The 19,737-nt window shown below is 46.9% G+C and overlaps 1 protein-coding gene across 7 annotated transcripts in view; it reads right to left on the reverse strand.

The window, feature by feature from the left end:
- Positions 1 to 19,737, reverse strand: part of SPTBN1 (spectrin beta, non-erythrocytic 1) — a 116,255-nt gene that overhangs the window by 81,872 nt on the left and 14,646 nt on the right. For 4 of the 7 annotated variants that reach the window (XM_030945445.1, XM_030945448.1, XM_030945447.1 and 1 more), the window contains exon 2: positions 299 to 498. In XM_030945445.1, coding sequence (XP_030801305.1) covers positions 299 to 446 — 148 coding nt within the window. In that variant the 5' untranslated portion in view covers positions 447 to 498. Of the gene's footprint in view, positions 1 to 298; positions 502 to 1,753; positions 1,893 to 19,737 lie in introns of those variants that run through there. The other 3 variants (XM_030945451.1, XM_030945450.1, XM_030945452.1) reach the window with 3 other exon arrangements.

Here is a 19,737-nt window from a genome sequence, read left to right on the forward strand (position 1 = left end):
ACAGTTAATGTATAGCCTTTAATACGCAATAATCAAACACAATCTTGTTTCAAACGAGAAAAGATCCAATCCAGTTTCATTTCTCTGCTGATGACAGTGGAATTCAGCAGAAGACAGCAAGCATTTCACAAAGAATGCATAGTCTCATCATTCACTACTGCATGACAACTACCTCCACCTACCACATTCCTCTTTCCAGGACTAGTGAGCTGTTTTGCACACTTCCAGATGGAGGTATTTTGAAGGAGAGCTTTGTTACCCAACTTTTTATTTCCCTAAACCCCAAGTCAGTGCTTACCAGCCAGGGCCTTGATGCGGGAGCGCTCGAACAGCCGAGCAGAGCTGTTCTCATTGTCCCAGTCGTCCACATCCCAGCGGTTGTTGACGTCGCTGTACTGCTGTTGGATCTCAATGTTGTCGTAATCTGTCGCTACCGTCGTCGTCATCCTGAGTCTTCTCCTTAGCCTCTCCTCACCATCAGATTCTTCCTAAAACCCTCTGTCAAAGAAAAACACAGAAAAATAAGCATTTAGAGGGTGCTCATATACTGGAAGAAAATCGTAAAGGTCAAGCTCAGGAGTTTTGGTTTCAAAAATCAGTGACTTTTACTTGAGGACAAGCTCAAGAACAGAAGATACCAACCACTCCTTCAGAGAACAAATATTCTCAAAAAATTAAGTGCTTTACCAAAGCACAGAAGCTTTGCTGCATACACACATCCAGGATTGTCATGTTCAGCTCCACAAAGCAGAACATGGATGGAATAGTGCAGCAAAACACTTCCACAACTGTAATTTTCAATTGGCTTTAGAGATCTGTGAGTGTTGGTTAAAGCATATGGAGCTGTGGATAACTTGGCCTCAAGCACAAAGATGACCTCCACACCTTTACAAAATGGTGCAAATAATTGATAGAAAAAAAACCCAGATTCTGAAAAAGCTACATAAGCATTTGACAAGCAAAAGCCTTTTAACATGTGTTAATATTTCTGTTTCCATATGCAAATACTGACTTTGTGACTGGTCCTGGCAATTTATTTATGAACTAATCCAGATAAAACCAACTAAATGATGCATTACTTTGAACTCTCCACAGGAACAACATGGCACCCACCAATGCAACCCTTGGGGTGAAGTTCTCCTCTTTCAGGGTGCTGTTTGCATATTTATTCTGTTTTCTGACTAGGATTTCCATGTATTTATGGGTACTAGATATAAGAGAGGCAGACACCTCTGGAGGAGGAGGGAGGTTATACACAGCTGGGAGCCCAGTGGGAACAGCGCTGAGAATCCCCTTCACCCTTCAGTGCTCAGTGAGACCTTGGGGAGCACAAGGTGCTCCTCAGACACACAGAAACTCACAGTTCACCTTTGCAAAATGCAATTATTACCAGAAATGCAGTTAAATGCAGGGGCAAGGGGGAGCCAGGGGGGGCCGCCCTTTTACCTGGGCGGGGCCGCGCGCTCCCCTCACAACGCCCCGCCCGGGGCTTCTCTTGTCTTTTCTCTCTTTTATCTCACTTTCTTATTATAAAGTTAAATTTAGAAAAAGAAAAAAAGAAAAAGAAAAAAGAAATATCAGCCCCACAGCAGCCCGGAGCGCAGGGCGGGGCCGGGGCCGCCCCTGAGGGTGAGGCCGAGCCCGCCCTCACGGCGGGGCCGGCGCTGCCGCTCAGGCCCTCCCCGCCCGCCGCGCTGGCGCCACCTGCCGGCCCGGCCGCTCCCGGCACGCTCATGTCGCGACATCAACGCACCTCGGCCGCGACAGGCGGCGTGGCTGCCCTGCCTCACCAGAGGCGCTCACTCCCCGTCCGGGCCCGGGACACCAGAGGCGGCCCCCGGCCCCAGCCCACGGCAGGTCCGGCCCGTGCTTCCGCGCGGAGAAATCCCGGCGTCTGGCGCAGGAACGGGAGCGGAGCCGCGCTGGGGCGGCTGTTACATAAGGAGCTGTTACCGAAGGCTGAGCGCGAGTGCTCAACCTTCACGAAAGGTAAAAAGGAATCGCTTCAGTCATGGGAAGCTGCCAACAGGGCGAGGGAACGCTCTGGAGAACTGGCTCCGGGGAAGGTCGTGGGGACGATGCTCCCGCGGCGCATCCCGCAGGAGCCGGGCATGGATCAGCCGCTTTGGCCGAATCCCGCCTTAGGAACAAACAAAAGCGTGGAGCAAAGACGGGGGAAGGATTAAATCCCACTCGCCGCGTTTCTGCACAGCACTCACCAGCTGATCCTCACCGAGTATCAGGCCTAGACAAAAACCTCCCATTGATCCCTGTACACAGCCTGCCATCAGGGTTAATTCCAATTAAATCCACGGAGCAGCCAGGATATAAACAACGAGTGGGAACAGGCTGGTGGATAGCATCATTTTCCATCTTTTCTACATTCACCAGTGCTCAAGGAAGAGAAGATGTACCACTGGAAAAGCTGCAGCTCCAACCATAAAAATCAGTGAACCAAAATCGGGATGGAGTGACATGTAATTTAATATAGATGGAACAAGCCATGGGATTTAATTTATTTCTGTGTCACTGCTGTTTAGAAACACACACAACTTGATTCAGAAAAAATTCAACTCCAACTTGTGCTTTATCACTTCTCCCATCCTGAGCATTGCACAAGCAAAATCTATCCCAGATAAAGCTAAATTGAGCATGAAATGGCCTGTTATCCCACACCTATAGGGCCAGAAAACCTCCATCCTTGTTCTGACTCTAATAAAAGCAGCTCCTCGCTCCCTGACATCAGCCTCCCTTTTCTGGGATGCAGCTGCCCACCACAGGGACAGCAGAGCAGGAAAACACTGCAGGGATAAAAATAAGCACCTTGCAGCAAAGCAAGGTGAGGAGAATACAACAGAATCCTGATTCCAGAGACAGACCCAGCTACAGAGAGTGTGGCCACCGCCCTCGGCCTCTGCTGGAAAACAGCTTTTCTTGAGTCCTGCTGCAGCTCTGATCCAGCACAACCCACTGGTGCCTCTGGGAACAGGGAGGGAAGACAAACACGAGTCCTGGCAGAAACCTGCAGGCTCCTGACTGCAGGGATGGAGATCCTGCAGCTGGGGCGAGCTACAGCAGCACATCTTGTGTCTGCTTTAAGGGTGTCCCGATCTGACAGGAGCAACACCAGCAACTGCCCAGGGAGCAACAGAAAACGGTTTGGAATTTTCCTGGAGCCCTTAATGCAGCCGAGTTCACTGTTAATGACCTTGAATGTAATCCACCTGTGAAATCAGCCCTGCCATTGAAGGCCCACGCTGAAACCCCTCTGTGTGTGTGTGCAGCACATATAGATGTGTAACACACATATATTTACAGATTTAGTTAAAGCCTCTGCGTGAAGCGCCCACCAACATCCACAGAGAGATCACCATGGAGCACAGGCACAGAGAGAAGCCCATTTTTCAGCAGGAACAACCTTTGTTAGTTAAACATCCTGGTCTGGCTTTAAGCTGAGATACCCCTCTAATAAAGGAATGTCATTTTCTGCAGAGAGCCAGAATTTCAGCTGCCAACATCCCGAGCAGCATCCTGCAGGCCAGCCCACTCTCAGGACTGGGTGAACACACTAGGAACAGGGCATTGCAGAAATGGCAGGGCACAGGTCCTTTACTGTTCACAATTCAGCCTCACTCTAGGATGATATATAGCACTTAGAGCCAGAGAAGGCTGGCACTGGGGTTTCTCACTTAATCCACGCCCTCTTCAACTCATCTGCACGAGTCACTGGCTTGGAGATGTTAGCAGGCAATTCCAGGGATAAACAGGCACAGGGGTGAACTAATAAACAGCATGGAACTGCTCCAGACCCTGAATCCGCAGGCCCACCATGATGGGTCTGGGTCTGAAAAATTTACAGAAAAATCTGCAAATTCCCAAACCACTTCCTCATTGATAAAATAGGACTCTGTTGCCTTCTGCAATGGGTACCAGGCTAAACGACCTCATGAGACAAAAGAGATCAAACCATTTCATTTCAAAGCATTCCTTAAAACCTATTGCATAATCTGAGGGCGGGAGGGAGGGGGGGCGGTTGGCATTGTCTTCAAAAAGAAGAAATGGCTTGAAGAAAAAAATCAGCTACCAGGAAGAGCATTTTCTCAGACAGTTTTCATAGGCCACATCCAGGGGTCAGACCTTTTGTGTTTACTTTCATAAATAGACCAGATTTTGCTCTGTTTGTTTCTCAGATAATAGAAAACAAACAGTTTTATTCAGCCCATCTGAAGAATGAATTAATTTTAAAAAAATTCATTGGCTACTCTTAAATGCAATCATGTAATTCACTAAACAGCTATGACTATGATCCCTGAAATTTTGCCATAACCACACATCTGGAATTACTTCCTAATAGTTACATTTATCATTAAAGCAAACATTGTTTTTTCAAGAGTTACTATTCTTCCAGGAAACATGCTAAGCTGTAGTTAGATTCATGTTACTCTAACTAAGGATTGTCAAGAGGTTTTTATGGTGCTGTGATTGAAAAAATATAGTTTAAACAGCAATCCCCAAATGGTCTCACGGCTTATGTAAATGCTGTTCCCTGGCTAACACACAGGCCAACCTATTGCAGCTTTCCTGGCATTAAAGACAAATTGTAAATTCATCTCCAACTCCCACTGATGGTGTGACAGGATTGAAAAGGGGACACAGACACTCCCATCTCCAGGTCACCAGAGCACATGGATCTGGTGACAAGCAGCACACAACCACTGTGACAAAGAGAATGGTGTCCTGACCCCACAGATCAGATATGTACCTCCAAGAAACCAAAATTACACATTGCCTCCTTTCTGGTAGGCCTCTGAAACCAAGGCTGGATGAGCACAGAAAGAATTCCATTACCCTCTTTGCAGGATACTTTCCCTCCCAGTCTGTCCTTCCCTCCTACTGATGCCTCCAACCACCTCACCAGTCCAGCTCTTCACTTTAGTGCAATGATTATTACTAAAAAGAGGGAAATTTAGATAATATGTAACCAAACTTTGCATTTATTCTGAGCAACATTCAGCTCCCTCCTAACCACCAGCACAACAGACATTTAATAATTTTTTTAATGTAATTTTAAGCCAATATTTAAACTGGAGAATGGAAGTTCCTCTGAACTCTCATGGTCCACCCACATCTTGTCACCCTAAGCTTCCACACAGGGAAAGTGGCCTGGTCAGAGTCAATAGGGGCACCTTGGGAGAGGCTCAGGGCTGGATGCCAAATACACATCAAACATCCCCACAGGTCAAACTCTGCAAGTATTTACAAAATACTGTAGAAACTCAAGAGTTGTGCAGAACCCTTGGATTGAGAAATTCAATTCTAAGCACAAAGCTTAGAAAGACTGGGAGATGCATGTCCCAGTTCCAGCCATTTCTCAGCCTGAAGCCCAAGGAGATGTTTCCAGGCTCAGCTCCTGTGATGCTGAGCTGCAGCACATTTCCAGGGACAGGAGTTCCCCTGTCCTGAAGGGGCAGCACACTCACTAATGTTCTGGCTTTTTGTTTCAGCTGCTGAACCAATCCCAAAATAATAAAGGCAGTAACTCAGCAAGGCTGTAACTCCCTTAACCTCCAGTATCCCCTCTCCCCCTCTCCCAGTCCCATGTTTCCTTCCACAAACAGAACCATACTGTTTCTGCATTTTCCAGCCCAAGAGGGCTCTGTGTCTTTGTCTTTGCTTCCCTTCACCACTTTGTGGTGCTGACTCCTCTGGCTCTCCATGCTCCAGGACGTGGAGCTCAACAGCCCAAAGCACCCTGAAAGGTCACAGCAAAGGGGGGACAGGCTGTGCTACCAAATGCCACAATCAGCCCGTGGGGCACTTCAGGAATGCACAAACAAGGCAAGACTGAAGCCTCTTTATTCCCAATTCAGGCTGGAAAAGCATGTGAAGGACACTAAAATCAGGCAGCCCGTCCTTCACGAGGGAGGTCTGCTTCCCACAGCTCAGATAACCCATCACTCCAAAGAGCAGGCAGTTAAGAGGGGATTCCAGGCTCTTGTTTTCCTTCTGAACTCCCCAGGATATCATGCTCTAGCTGGGAGATGGGTACATAATTAAATAAGCACTGAAACAGCTTCAGAAAGTGTTTGTGCTGCTGCCTGAAAACAGACACAGCCTCGCTGAACTGGAGCCCCCAGTGCTGCTAACAGGGGTGAGCAGGGCACACCCAGCACCACATGCCCCACACAGGACAAGGATTCCAACAACCAACAGCACCAAGGGCACAGAGAAACTCAAAATGGCTGAAAATAGGTTATTTAAAACCACAAATCTCTATTTCAAACCTTTCAGTTCCAGCACAGACCTCTGGTCTGATATTCTCTGCACTTGGAGCAATAAAGTTTCACCCAGTTTTTCATACATCACCCAGAAGATCTGGACTCCAACATTTTATCCTGGAGACTCCAGAATAATTTATTTGATATATGTGGATCCAAATTTGCCCTCTGTAATCTGAGGTAGCTCCATCCAGCTGGGGATACAACCCAAGGTGTGCTGACATTATTTGGGGAGCCTTCTTAAAACACCAAGAGGGTAGAAGGAGGCTTCATATGGATTTCATCCAAGGTCAGACACAAAACAGGAGTTGGGGGTGCGATTCTCTAGGTCTCAGGGTATTTCCCTGTGGAACAAAGAATGTAAAACACATTTTGCCAAGCTGCTGAGGGGAGGGCTCTGTCTCAGCCACCAGCAGCTCCTAGGGAGCAGCATTCCTGCATCCCTACTGAAAGGGAAAGTCTACAGGGATCCAGAAGGGCCTGGAGTGACACACAGAGCAGGAACATCCACGAGGGCTGTGAGAATAAAACTCCACATGCTGGGCCCAACTCAAAGAATGCTCAAGGATCTAAACTCCTTATTTAGTTTTTAAGCAAAACACAGAGGACTCGACCTCTTCCATCATGTGTTTGTGGTTTTCCCTAAACAAGCACTGCTGGGCAAGGTAGCATTAAAGCAGTAAGAGCTTGGTTCAGCTCCAATAAGGACATCATGAGATAGTCCATGGCTGCTCCAGTGAGATCCATCAATTAAATACAGCTTCACACCTCTGTATCCAACACAGCCAAAATAAATCTAACTCAGGACCCAGAAAATCTTATGAACCATCAGCTGGGTACTTTCTAAACCTGCCATCCTGTATTCTACTTCTAAGTCAATAAAGAAATTCCCATATATTTAAATTCATGCAGCTCTTGGACATTTGCTTTTAAAAAACACTTTCATTATCCTCTTAGTCTTTCCTGTGTCAGTGAAAGACAGACCTTGAAATTATTAGGATATGTGGGAATGTCCCACCATGCATATGACTTAGCTGGAAAAAACCTGGGGGACCAGCTCAGCAGAGCAGTTTCTCTCTCCACCTCCATTCCTGCATTGTTTATAACTTCTACATTCCAATTATTAGTTTTCCCACCCATTTTCAGAAAAAGCTGCATTTTTGAGTAGGGTAAGCCATCCAGAAGGTGCCTTTTCCAAAGCCTAGGCCAAGGGAGGATAGAAGAAAATTCCAGAGTTCATGAGTTTTAATTGAATCTGCTCTTCAGACTTTGCAGGCTTGTTCTGGTGCAAATGCAGCTGGTCACTTTGAAAAGTAAGGAATGAGCAGCAAACCAGGGATTATGTTCTGCTCAGGACTGGAATAGCATCCTGAATGTTGTGAGGGCTTTACAAGACAGCCAATATGCGCTGGTGCACCTGTGTGCTCTGATCTGTGGGGTCAGCAGCTGGTATGCCACTCCTTTTTCTGGGGAATATGACTGCCAGCACACCAGGAGCCCTTCAGCTCCTACAGCCCATGCTCTTATTTTACTATGAATTCTTAGACAGGAAATTTTGACTATAGAATTACCTGAATTTTTGATTAAAAAAAAGAAAGTAATAGCAAAAACATTCTGATGGTGATAAATTAATATAAAGTGATTAAAAATCTGAGTAGGATTGACATTATATTGTCTGTATACACCACAAAGGGTGCTCTGGGTTGAACCCAAATGAAATCCACAAGAGGAAGTGAACTGGAGGGGGAATCAAAAAGGCTCCAGGTCAGCTGAGTCCCTTCTAGAAGTACAGGAAGGACTTTTCTGACGTAGGCTCTCACTGAAGATAACCTTTACTCTGATCCACCCCTCAGCTGCAGCACATCTCAGCCATTTCACACGGAGGAGACCAGGACCTTGTCTCACCAAACCACCTTGTAAAGCTGTCAGAAGCTTCTGCATTTCACCCTTTGCCATCCTGATCCTGCAAGGCAAAGATCCACTTTCCAAACATCTCTAAGAAATACTTGTGGATGGACTGGTGGACAACACCAGGGACAACTTGTCTGGCAGGAAGGAAAACTGATGTATTTCACTACTTATCAACACATTTCCAAAGAAACTACCCAAAAAATTCCTTCCACAGCCACTGAGCATTTAAAGGACAATATTTAGTAGCACCCTGTTCTAGAAGCTATCTGTGGGCTGACCTTCACCAAAAGAATGTGAAAATACAGGGCATTTGTCTACAGTGGTATTTACCTTTTTCTTCAGCAGAACAAAACAAGTAAGTATTTTTTAGTATTTTTCATGCACTCACGCAGAGCAGAGTTCCAATAAAAACCAGGTGCCTTCAGAAAGGAGATCCTCATTTTCTGGTCTTCATTCTCTCATGACCCAGCTTATGAGAAACAGAGCTGAGCTTTGGGAACCTGCTGTGTGTCAGGGAAGGGCTGAAAGCGGAGACGCTCCCGCTGCCTCCAGCCTGCCAGACACTTGGCTCTGCTTTGGATGAGGGCACTGCTGTCAGTGCAGGAAAAGCTTCACATCTTGACCTTGGCCATGACCCTCGCTTGGCAGGAAGTCCCAGGCAACCTGTATGCCCTCAGTGACATCACTGTTTACTTGGGCAGCAAACTGGCAGTGCCAGGTGGCACCTGGCTAAGGGGCATCATGGAGACAGTGCCTTAGTTTGCAACCCACAAGGAAACTTTCCTCAGGAAAAAATGGACAACTCAGACATCACTGGGTCATTCAAGAAATGCTGTGATTGCCTCTGTGTGACCACACAATTTACCAATATCAGTTTACATCTGCTGTATTAATTCAAATGAAGAGCTACAGCCAAGTTTGGGGGGATGGGAAAGGGACCGGAGGCCCTGTGCCATGGCTCTGCAACTGGAGTTTCTGTCCCACTTCCCACTCCTAGGAAGGGGAGAAATGATTTCTCACACAGAAATGATGGCCCTGGATTACTTTTAGAAGGAGGTCACCCCTGAGCCTGCCCTTGCTACGGAGCTGACTGCAGGCCCTGACACACTTCCATCCGGAGCACATTCCTGCTCCTGCCGTCCTCTCCTGAGATGCGATAGCTCTGACCTCCTTACAGGAGGAGGGCTGCCAAGTAAACAGCCCTGGCTCACCAGCCAGCCAACTGCTGCTCCCCTGCCCTTCTATTTTCCACACCCACCCTTCCGAAAGGTCCCAGCCCAATCAAGGGGCGTTCAACCTGTGGATGGATGAGTGGGAGCGAGCCAGAGCCGCTGCCCATCCTCCCTTCCCGGCATCCCTGCGAGCTCCCGTTTCCTTCCCACAGGGAGGAGGCTGCACACCCGCCTGGGTCACGCCGCAGTGCTGAGCCCGAGCCCAGGCACAGGCAGAACGAGATGCAGCCGTGGGAGGCTGAGCACACTCACGGTTTGGCAATCCTGGAGTGTCCCTGAGGGAGGGCACAAAAGCGGGGAGTCATGTCAAGCTACCCTGATCTACGCCTAGGCAAACCTCCTCCGTGTTGGAGGGTTTTATGCAAGGGCAGGGAAAGGCTCCATCACTCCCAGCCAAGGAGGAGAAATTGAGGACAGGCTGTGCACAGGCACCTCCTCCCTGCTCGGAGCTGCTGGCCGGGGGAGGCTGCCTGGTGACAACTTCCAGGGAGGAAAAAAGAGATTGAGCTTCTTTGGCTCTGCCCCCAAACTGCAGAGCAGCGGTGGGAAACCGCACCCAGGGAGACGCCCAGGGAGAAAAGGATGTTTTGTTGTGGAGGCTTTTGTTCTGGACTCTGTTTATTAGCGATGCTTCACAGCCAGGCAGGCAGAGCAGGGAAGCAATTTAAAGGGCCAGCCTAGAGTGAATAACCTGCTACGCCATGGGCAGGTTTGGAATCAGCAAACAAACAAACAAACAAACAAACAACAAAACGCAAATTCTGGGGGCAGGAATGGGGAAGGATTTGCTGACACCCTCCATAAGGCAGCAGGGCTGAAGCAACAGCTGGTTCCAGCAGCTCCAGCACCAAAGCAGGAAGGAGCAGTGCCAAGTCCAGACATGCAGAGACTCTCATTAAGAGGAGACACAAGGCAGCGCTAATTACCCCACAGCAATGATCCACCTGCTCCCACACAGGTACCAGAGATTCCCGAGACCTCCCTCGCTGAGAGAGCTCTGCTATAGCCAGAGCTGCTCAATCAGCTCCTGAGATCTGGACAAAGAGCTGGCCTAGTAAAGAAGAATTTTAAAAAAGAACTCGGATTTGGACAGTGTGGTGGTCCCAGAGGAGGCACATCAAAGCCTGCTCCAGAACAAGCACCTCCTGCAGATGCTGGAGCCCAAGCCACAGCCAGGATCATGCAAAGTTTGGCTCTTGCACTGGAATATGATGTAGGGACAATATGGATTCTAACTGTTCTCTCTTGAATGAAAATAAACCCAGAATAACCAACAGAATGGGACAACTTTTGCTTTGGGGAGAAGAAGACAGTACTTGACTGTGGGTGAGGGAATTCCAGCATTTCTCTGGATTACAGCTGGTTAGGAAGCGAACTGAGAAATGGAGCAGTTTTATACTCAACACCCACTTGAAAACAGAGGTGTTAAGAATTGTCCTGCAAATCAGCACAGCCTGCAGCAGCAGCATTGCACATTCACATCTTCAGCTAGGCTAAACCAGAAACGTGGCTGAAAGCAGTCTGGAAAAGGATCCCTCCCCAGGAAGAGGGAAATGTCACATGTCACACGAGTAAATCACCAAGTCAGATAGTGTAAGGCACGATTCCATCAGACCAACAGGATTCCTGGTTCAAGTAACCAAGCACAGCTTGAGCTGCTGCTTCCCAAAGAGCAGGAAACGTGTCTCATCCTCCCCAGGGGACACACAGCACACATCATCCGCTTCTTGGCAAGAGCACCACATCCAAACTGGTCTCCTCTAAACTAAACGTTTCATGGGTTAGTGGGCACTGACCAGAGGAACACAACAGGTAAAACTGAGCAGCCTGCCTGCATTTGCCCACATGGAAGTTTTAAATGGACACCAGCTGTTAATTCCTTTCTACATTCTTCACATTTTTTTTTGGCCAACTCCCGACAAGACTAACAGAAACCTTTCCCCTCCAACTTTCATCTGATGCATAGATAAAATAGTCAGGCAAGAAAAAGAAATCTATCTCATTATTGCCTTCATTTAAATGCATGCCTGTAGGTCCTAAGTGCATCCCTGCCCTTTGAGATGGGTTAAAGAGCCTTAATGCCATCTAAATTAAATCAATTTGTTATTCAGAACATTTGTAAGCAAACAATTTACATCCTGGGAGGAGAAAGCACATGGGCCAGAATGTAAAACCCTGGGAAATAAGATGATAGATGGGAAGAAAAAGCCCAAAAAAAGCTATGTCTTAAATAACTCGGGTCAGTATTTTGGTTCTTTGATGTTTCCACTATGGTTGAGTCTTTTTTTCTTTTTCCTTAATAAATATTTTAGTGCACATCCTTGTGTGCTGATTCATGTGAGATAAGAGATATTTATCATTTTATATATGATAGAGTGATGACTCTTTCCAGGTTCTCCATGTCAGTTTGCTAATCCTTGGAGTGTTGTCTTGTCCACCATCCCCAATATATTATGCCCAGTGAGTCCAGCGAGGACACAAACCCTGGCCAGCCCTGATCCCTCTAGCTTGGACCTTGGCTACACAGCAAGCCAAAGGCCTTTACCAGGAGCCAGGGCCAGGAGAAGGGCTCCTCAATTCCCTGGGGCACGAGAGGAGCTCAGATGTTATTCACAGTTCTGGATTCTCTAAGTAAAACAGGCAAATAAACACACCAATGACATTGGCTCCTCCAGAGCACCCAACTATTGTTATTGGCACTTGGATCCAAACAGTTCTGGCCACACCTAAACATGGCCTGGCTTGCACAGGACCCCGGGAAGGGGAACAAAAAGGGTCCAAAAGCTTTATCGTCCTTTGCATTGACTCCCCAGGGAAATTGTACCAAGCACTGTCACAACAAGGGCTCCAACCCAACTCCTGGAGCAGGAGGAAGCAGAAGGAAACACGAGCTAGAGCTGTGTGATCACTCCCTGTGCACAGCCCCAAGCTGCCCACAGACCCCACTGCCACGGCACCCAGGAAGAACCTGCACGAGGCAGTGAGATGTAAAATATCTGATTCTTGTTTCATTCTGAGCTGAGCTTCTTGTCTGGGAAATGGATCCCCAGCTGGCACAGCCCCAGCCCAACAGCTGCATTGCTTTTCTACCTCCACAAACACCCGGAAAGTTCGCCAAAGCCCTGTTTGTGCTGGCAGACAGCCAGCACTTTATTATTATGTACTATTAGTTCATAGTGAGAAATGTGCACTACAGGAAAAAAAAAAGCCCCGAGAAGCTCAGTAATTGGGCACAGATGTTGAAGATTTATGGAGCTGTCCCCACTGGACAGGATCTTACAGATTGTTTCTATCACCTGTTTGCTTTTGGAGTTTTTAATAAGATAACTATGTGTGCTATCCTGGAAGAATATTCCAGAATTCCTCCTTCAAAAACCAATAACTTTTGATCTCCACTTGTCTCCTCTCAGTAACAATCTCTCCTCAGAGTTCCATAAATGCCACTTGATATTCATTTCATATTTAAATACGATCTTGGCTGTTGTTTTCATTACCCAGCAACTTTCAAATGCAATCAGACAATTTCATTCTTACTTCATGGCCCGGAAAATAAACCTCACACATCATGCCAAGTCCCCAGCAGTTAGAATCCATGATTAAGTCTCTCAGTATTCAAAATACGTGATAATCTTCACCTTTTTTCCGATTTTCTGGCAAACAACATGTGCTCAGCATTTTTGGGGACTGCTGCTTGCCCAGTGCACAGACCTCACTCAGATTAAGGTGCCTGCAAAAGCATCTCAGTTCCCATCCAGATTTCTGCATCTTGGTCCATTAAATAAATTCTGCAAAGTATTTGAAATGTGCAGAGCTCTGCAGCTGACAGCAAACACCATGAAAGTGAAAACACAAGGAAATCACTGGCATTTTTCATAACTGACCTGTAATGGTTTTGCCATTTCAAATTACATCAGGAATGATTTCTTTCCACCAGCACAAAATGGCAAAACAAGGTGCATTTCGCTCAGAAATTGTTTTTCCAAGCATTTACAAAGGAGGATAAATCCCAAAAAATGCTGTATCTCTGCAAACCAGCATGTGGGACCACAGAGTTTCTGCTCTGACACCCATCAAGGAGCACCCAGGCTCCCTCCCTCCTCGCCCAAGGCACACCTCAATTTGGCTGGGTAACCTGACATTGCCCTTCACCTTTCCCACATGTCACAGCTGCTGATAAAGTCTTCCTGAAAAATGATTTCATCCTTCCCGACAACGTGGCATACACAGCACAGATCCTATAAAGGTCAGGACCTCGTTACAGATTTAGACACTCAGTTCCCACCCAAAAAACAGCTAATCTGGTAAATTTAAAGGGTTGGAAACAAATCCATGGAGATTATGTTTTTCCCACAGCTCCGAAATCGACTTTATCAGTCACAATTGTACTTTTAGTTCAAAAAAAGGTTTAAAATGTTTTGCTATTCCTATTTATATGAGTTCATACAAAATTACTACAGCCTCTACACTGAATGTGGGAGACACTGAAGAGAGCTTGTGGGTCAGGTATTTCCACCTCTGCTTCCTGAAGGGAATTCAGATGGCAAAAAGCACCATGAGGAAAGGACAAGTAGAGAAGTAGAGGAAAGCAGAGAAAAGCTCTATTTCACACCATGTTCTGTCCTGGCCATCAAGCCAACATCTGCCACAAAAAGCACCTGCCTGTTCTCTCTGGTTTCTTGAGTCACACTCCCTGCATTCAGGGCTTTCTATGGAAAGCCTCCACCTTTCCCTGAATTACAGAAGAGTAAGGCCTGGAATTATGGAATTATCTTGGGTTATGGAAATACATGAAGTAATTCCCATACAGGAAGAAAGAGACATTCTTCACTTGCCATGATCGCTTGCTTTGGATCCTGAACAGATTGGGCCTTATGTCAATGTTATCTTATTTCATGTACCCAAATGATTCTTTAATTTAATAAGAATTAAAACATTATCTAGGGAGAATAAGTACAGCAGGGGTGATATGGTTATGAAGGAATACTTGCAAACAAGTGGTAGGACCTTCTTTAGCTTTTACTTTTTAAAAAGCTCAGATTCTCACAAATTTCAGATTTATACCTGCAGAGTTACAGTAAAAAAAAACAAAAACAAAACAACCCAACAAAACCCAGAACAGCCCTGGAGCCATTTAGAAAGCGCTAATCCTGATCATTTTCCACCTAATGACTGTTTACTACACACTCCTTTTAAATGCTTGGCAGCTGTCCAGATCTTCCTGCTTTTCCTTTCTCCCACAGTCCTTCCTGCCAGCCATCTTGGGCGAGGACAAACCTCCGGAGGAGAAAGCTTTCTGCTGCCTTCTCAGCCTCTCAAAGCTCCACTCCCCGGGGAAATCCTGAGCCTTCTTTCACTTTCAAGGCAAAACTGAAATCTCCAAGCTTTCAAAGCCTCACCAAATGAGAGCACGGAGCAGAAAAATTAAAACCAACCAGAAGACTTGGGGTTTTTCCAAGGATTTCAAAACCAGCATTGGTTTTAAATGAAGTGGGACCAGTTCTGTAATTCTCTGACCCCTAGCAGGAACAGATTTGAGCAGACCCACCCCACCACTTGTTTCAAATGCCATTCACTGTCTCTTGGCATTCCAAGCTGGAACAATTATTTGTGGTCAGATGCTCTCCCTGCTCCCAACCAGCTGTGCTTTGATCTCCTCCTTGTGGCTCCCATGGATCTGGAGGAAGCCAAGCTCCTCTCCTTACCAAAAATGCGGCGTAACAGTTCCTTGGGGGAAGTGCAGCCCCACTGCAGCTCCCAGACCTCACACAGGCCTGGGAAGGGACCAGATGTCTCCTGGAGCCTTGACCACCATCCTCTCCGTGGCTTCCACCCACACACCAGACTCCAGAAGCCCCGGTGAAAGTGAGGAATGAGATGGAAAAGCACAACGGGACTTTTAACTGAAAGGATCAGGTCAGCACTGTGTCCCTTTTTTATGGACATTGGGATAAGACAGGACCTCAACACACAGATTTGAGCGAGGATTGTGGCTGCTCCAGGAATAAAGCAAAAGCATAACCAATCCAATGAGCTGCAATTAATATTTTAAACGAAATCAGTCCAGCCCCTATTCAAATCAGGTCACCAGTAATTAAAGCATCCTTATTTGGAATGGCAAACCCAGAGAGCGCCTGGATCAGAGCATTTCTCAAAGAGAATATATTAATGGGAGTGTTTGGAAATGCATGATGCACCCGTAAGAGGCTTTAATATAAACCTCAGGATTACACTATGCCAGCTTTTCAATTATTATAGTCTCCACGAAAAGCCAGACACTGGCAGCAAGAGGTTAAAGCAGACCTTGGAGCCTGGCTTTGCCCTTTCTCTTCCAGAGGATCCCACTGCTGGTTCCTATTCCTGCACCAGCTGAACAGAAGCACTGAAGGTGGGATTTGAAATAAAACATCTCTATTAGTGATGCCATCAATGCCAACACAACACACAAGGGGAAGCATCATAACTTCACCAGGGACAGCAAAATCAGCCTGTGTAATTTCTAGAACAATCTGCTTGGTTGGCTCCATCTTAACACTCACCACACCCCAACTCAGCCATTTTAATTCCTGAATGGCTGGAGTTTGCTTTCCCTTCACATGGCACTGCGCAGCAGGCTCAGCTGTCTGGAGACCAGGGATCTCTCCCTGTACAGCACATGCAAGTGAAGGATGGAGACAAAAAAAAAAACCTGAGTGAGGCTGAGGGGAGTTGGTGAGCAGCAGAGCGAGGTAATGTGACTGAATAAGTAAAAATGCAGAATTTTTAGATTGTTCTTGTTCCAAACAGGCATCTCAGGAAAAGCTCAGCGCTCTGGTTCACTCCAGAGGCTAATGATGAATGCAGGCTGTGTCTGTGATGCTTTAACAGCAGCCCCAGAGAGAAATCTCCCATTCCCAAGCCATAGGAGTGGCCACTGGAGCCTGGTGTGCAGGGCAAGAGCAGCAGAGCTGAGCCTTTTCCATCAGAGCCTGGAAACCACATGGACACACAAGTCCTGCTCCCCCCAGGCATCCCTCCTGCAGGGCCACCTGCCCTGGAACCCCTCTGGGATCTCTGGACCCTGCAAATGTCCCTATTCTCCAAAACCAGGCATCTCCTGTGCAGAAGAGGGAGTAAAACCCAAATCACCACAACCCAAGCCATACATCCATGGCCACAGCCCCCAGCTCTGCTCCAAAAGGAATTTCCTTCTCTCCAACAGCAGCTCCAGCACAGCAGGCTCTGTAATCCACAAGGACACAGGGCACTGCAGCAGCTTTGGAAAAACATCAAAAGAAAAGGTTACCTGCAAATCCCAGAGTTTATTTTTGCCCCACTGCAGTGCTGTTCCTTGCACTCCCCCAGCACTTCCAGCTCACACAGACTGGCATAACGGAGCAAAAAGGAAACCGAGTCCTTTTCAATATTCCTTTCTGACATCCCACCATCCTAATGCAAGTTCCAGGCAAACAGAGCCTTCCCAGAGTAGCAGAGAACAAACAGAAAACAAGCCCTGGGCAATAGATCAACCTACAGGATCCACTTTGGTGCTTGTTCACCTGCAAGTGCCTGAAGGATGATCCCTTCCCTCAGCTTTTCCACAGGAATTGCTGGGAAGGTGGTGGAGCTGTAAAATTCCTCTGATCAACCATGACAAAAAGGTATTTGTGCTGACCACCACATACTTGTTTATCAAATATATAACAAAAACTAGCACCAAACACATGTTTGTTACCTGAGCCAGAAACATGAAAAGTATTTCCATGACCAGAAATTTCAATTTAATCTACCTAGCACAGTCTGTGGAAGGACAGACCCAAACAAGCCATATTTGACACAGATAGATTAGACAGATGGTACAGGGTGGTATAAAGGAGATTTGTGCTTGCTTGACTTTGGCATGGCTGAATTACTTATTAATTGCAGATACACAAGAGCTGTACTGGGTATTTTACCAAGATTTAATGCCTATTAAAACTTCATACCATTCAAAGTTACTGTAGGTTCTGTACAACAACAGAGGGGCTGTTTGGCAGCTCAGTTCTGCTGCACACCCTGGGTATAAGCAGTAAAATTACCAGTCCTATGCTATTACAGAAGCTTTGAGCTACCTGTGATTTTAGGGAAATTAGCTGAAAGGCAAATAGAAACCCTGATTTAAATTAAAACCTCTGAATTCCTGAAGGCTGCTGAAAATCTCAAATATCACAAGGAAGGCACCCTCCTCTGTATTCCTCTGCTCCCTTCCCCAGTGGCTGCTGTTGGATTCTTCCAGGATCCTGGTGAAGCACAAGATTTAAAGAAGTTGTTGCAGGGAATACAGAGTGGGGTGAAATTCAAAACTGGGGCCCATTTGAGCCCAGGATAATGCCAGGAGCCCACACATATGGCAGGAACAGCAACACTGAACACCGATTTTAACCAGGCCATTTTCCCTAGAGCTTCTCATCCTTCAGGATCATAATTTCTGGCACTGAGTGACACCACCCCAGCCCCATCCAGCACTGGAATTCCACAGTCTGGAGCACGCTGAGATGGGGTGGGTTTGTTGTCCTGAGAGCTGTAGCACAGCAAGGCACCTCTCCAGAACAAAGCAGGGTGTGGGTTCCAGGCAGGAGGGGGATCTGGAGAGCAGGAAATTACAGAGAGCCTCAGACATTCTGTGCAGAGCAAGGGCTGCCAGCTCCCACCTCCCCTCTGAGACAGACCCAGCCAGGCACCAGGGCTGGCATTTCACAGGACAAAAATGACTCCTTAGTCACAGCCTCCTCCGGGCCAAAGCAGGCATCCATGACCTCATCTCCCACCGGCACAAGGGGAGGGTCTGGGCTCCTGTGGGGAGGTGTCAGTCAGGAGAAACCCAACCACAGACAAATTATCAGCTAAAATAGAACAGCCACTCTCAAGTGTCCAGCAGGAGAGTCGGTTGTGCAGGGGAATAAATAAACCAGCAAGGGGACAGGCTGTGGGTTTGGGGAAATGGATACTCACACTTTCACTTTACCTCTCTGATGTTAAACCTTTCCCTACTGATTTGTGACTCTGAGTGAGCACAAACAACACATTAATTAACCATTTCTACTGAGGGGTACAAATTTAGCCTCACCATCACTCCTTTTAGCAACAAAACTGGCAGAAAATATCAAAAGCAACGTTTTACCCCCAAAGTAATTACTTCTGTAACTCTATAGGTCTCATTTGGAACAAAACAGCACTGAGATCCCAACCCAGAGCCAATTCCTTACCTGCAGCAAAATGCTGGAAGTTTCATTTTCACAGGTGTTGGACACCAACAACTCCCATCAAAATTAATTTGGTCTCCAATGCTCCAAGCCTGAGGCAAAACTCTGATCTCCCTCCTTTCATTATCCCAACCAGTCAGCCTAGAGCAGCTGTGTCTCTTAGCAGGGATTTTGGGATACCTCACCCTGTCCAAGCTTTGGGAAGGCTCACAAGGTCAGAACAGGGAAAACAGAGTCACCATCTGCTCTGCAAGTCCAGGGAATACTCACAAAAATTTCAACCAAGAAAAAAAATCCCACCCATCAGTACATTTATTTCAGTGCAAGTGAAACAGGAAAGTGGACACGGCACAAAACATCCTGGGAGGAGCCCTAAGGGCAGCAGGTGGTCACAGGGCTATGCAGGAATTCTCCAGCCCTGGAATGCTGCTAGAGGGCTTTGTCTGGCCTTTATTTTTCCCCATTTAGGGTTTTTCCCCAGATCACAGGGCACATGAGCCCACATCCTACTCCCAGGAAGGCTTTCCCAATCTGTGTCCTGGGAATTCTGGTCCCTACCTCAGCCCTCACTGCTTTACTGTGACAAATGAAGACATGGACACATTTGCCTGCAGGAATCCATGCCAAGATTAGGAGAAAAGAGGCTCTGAATCAGCAAAATTAGGGCCATGATTGAAGTTCTGCAGGAATTACAGCTTGGATTTGCCTGCTCCTCAGGCAGATTTTCTTTCATCAAGAGTAGCACAGCTCCCTCTCCTTCCTCCCCCTTGGACCTGCTACTAAATGAATCAAGGATGGTTTATGAGCAAGTTAATGACAAGGGATCTGCAATTCAGCCCTGCTGAGAACTGCCAGCCATAAGTTTGAGCAACTTCTTTTTCATTCCCTTCCAGAGCAAGGCTCAGCATTCCTCTTGACATAACTTTAAATTTTGCTCACCTTTCCAAAGCTGGTCTGGATTTTGTCAATGAAAAATGAGCACTGAAGCCAAGGTCCCTTAAGATATTCCAGATACTTTCATTTTCATAGCCTCCAAAAGTTATCTGAGAAAACCCAACAGCTGGCTGCAGCAACCTGGGCACAGGCTGGCAGGTTCAT

This window comes from Camarhynchus parvulus, chromosome 3 (genome assembly GCF_901933205.1).
Source record: "Camarhynchus parvulus chromosome 3, STF_HiC, whole genome shotgun sequence".
Taxonomy (NCBI): domain Eukaryota; kingdom Metazoa; phylum Chordata; class Aves; order Passeriformes; family Thraupidae; genus Camarhynchus; species Camarhynchus parvulus.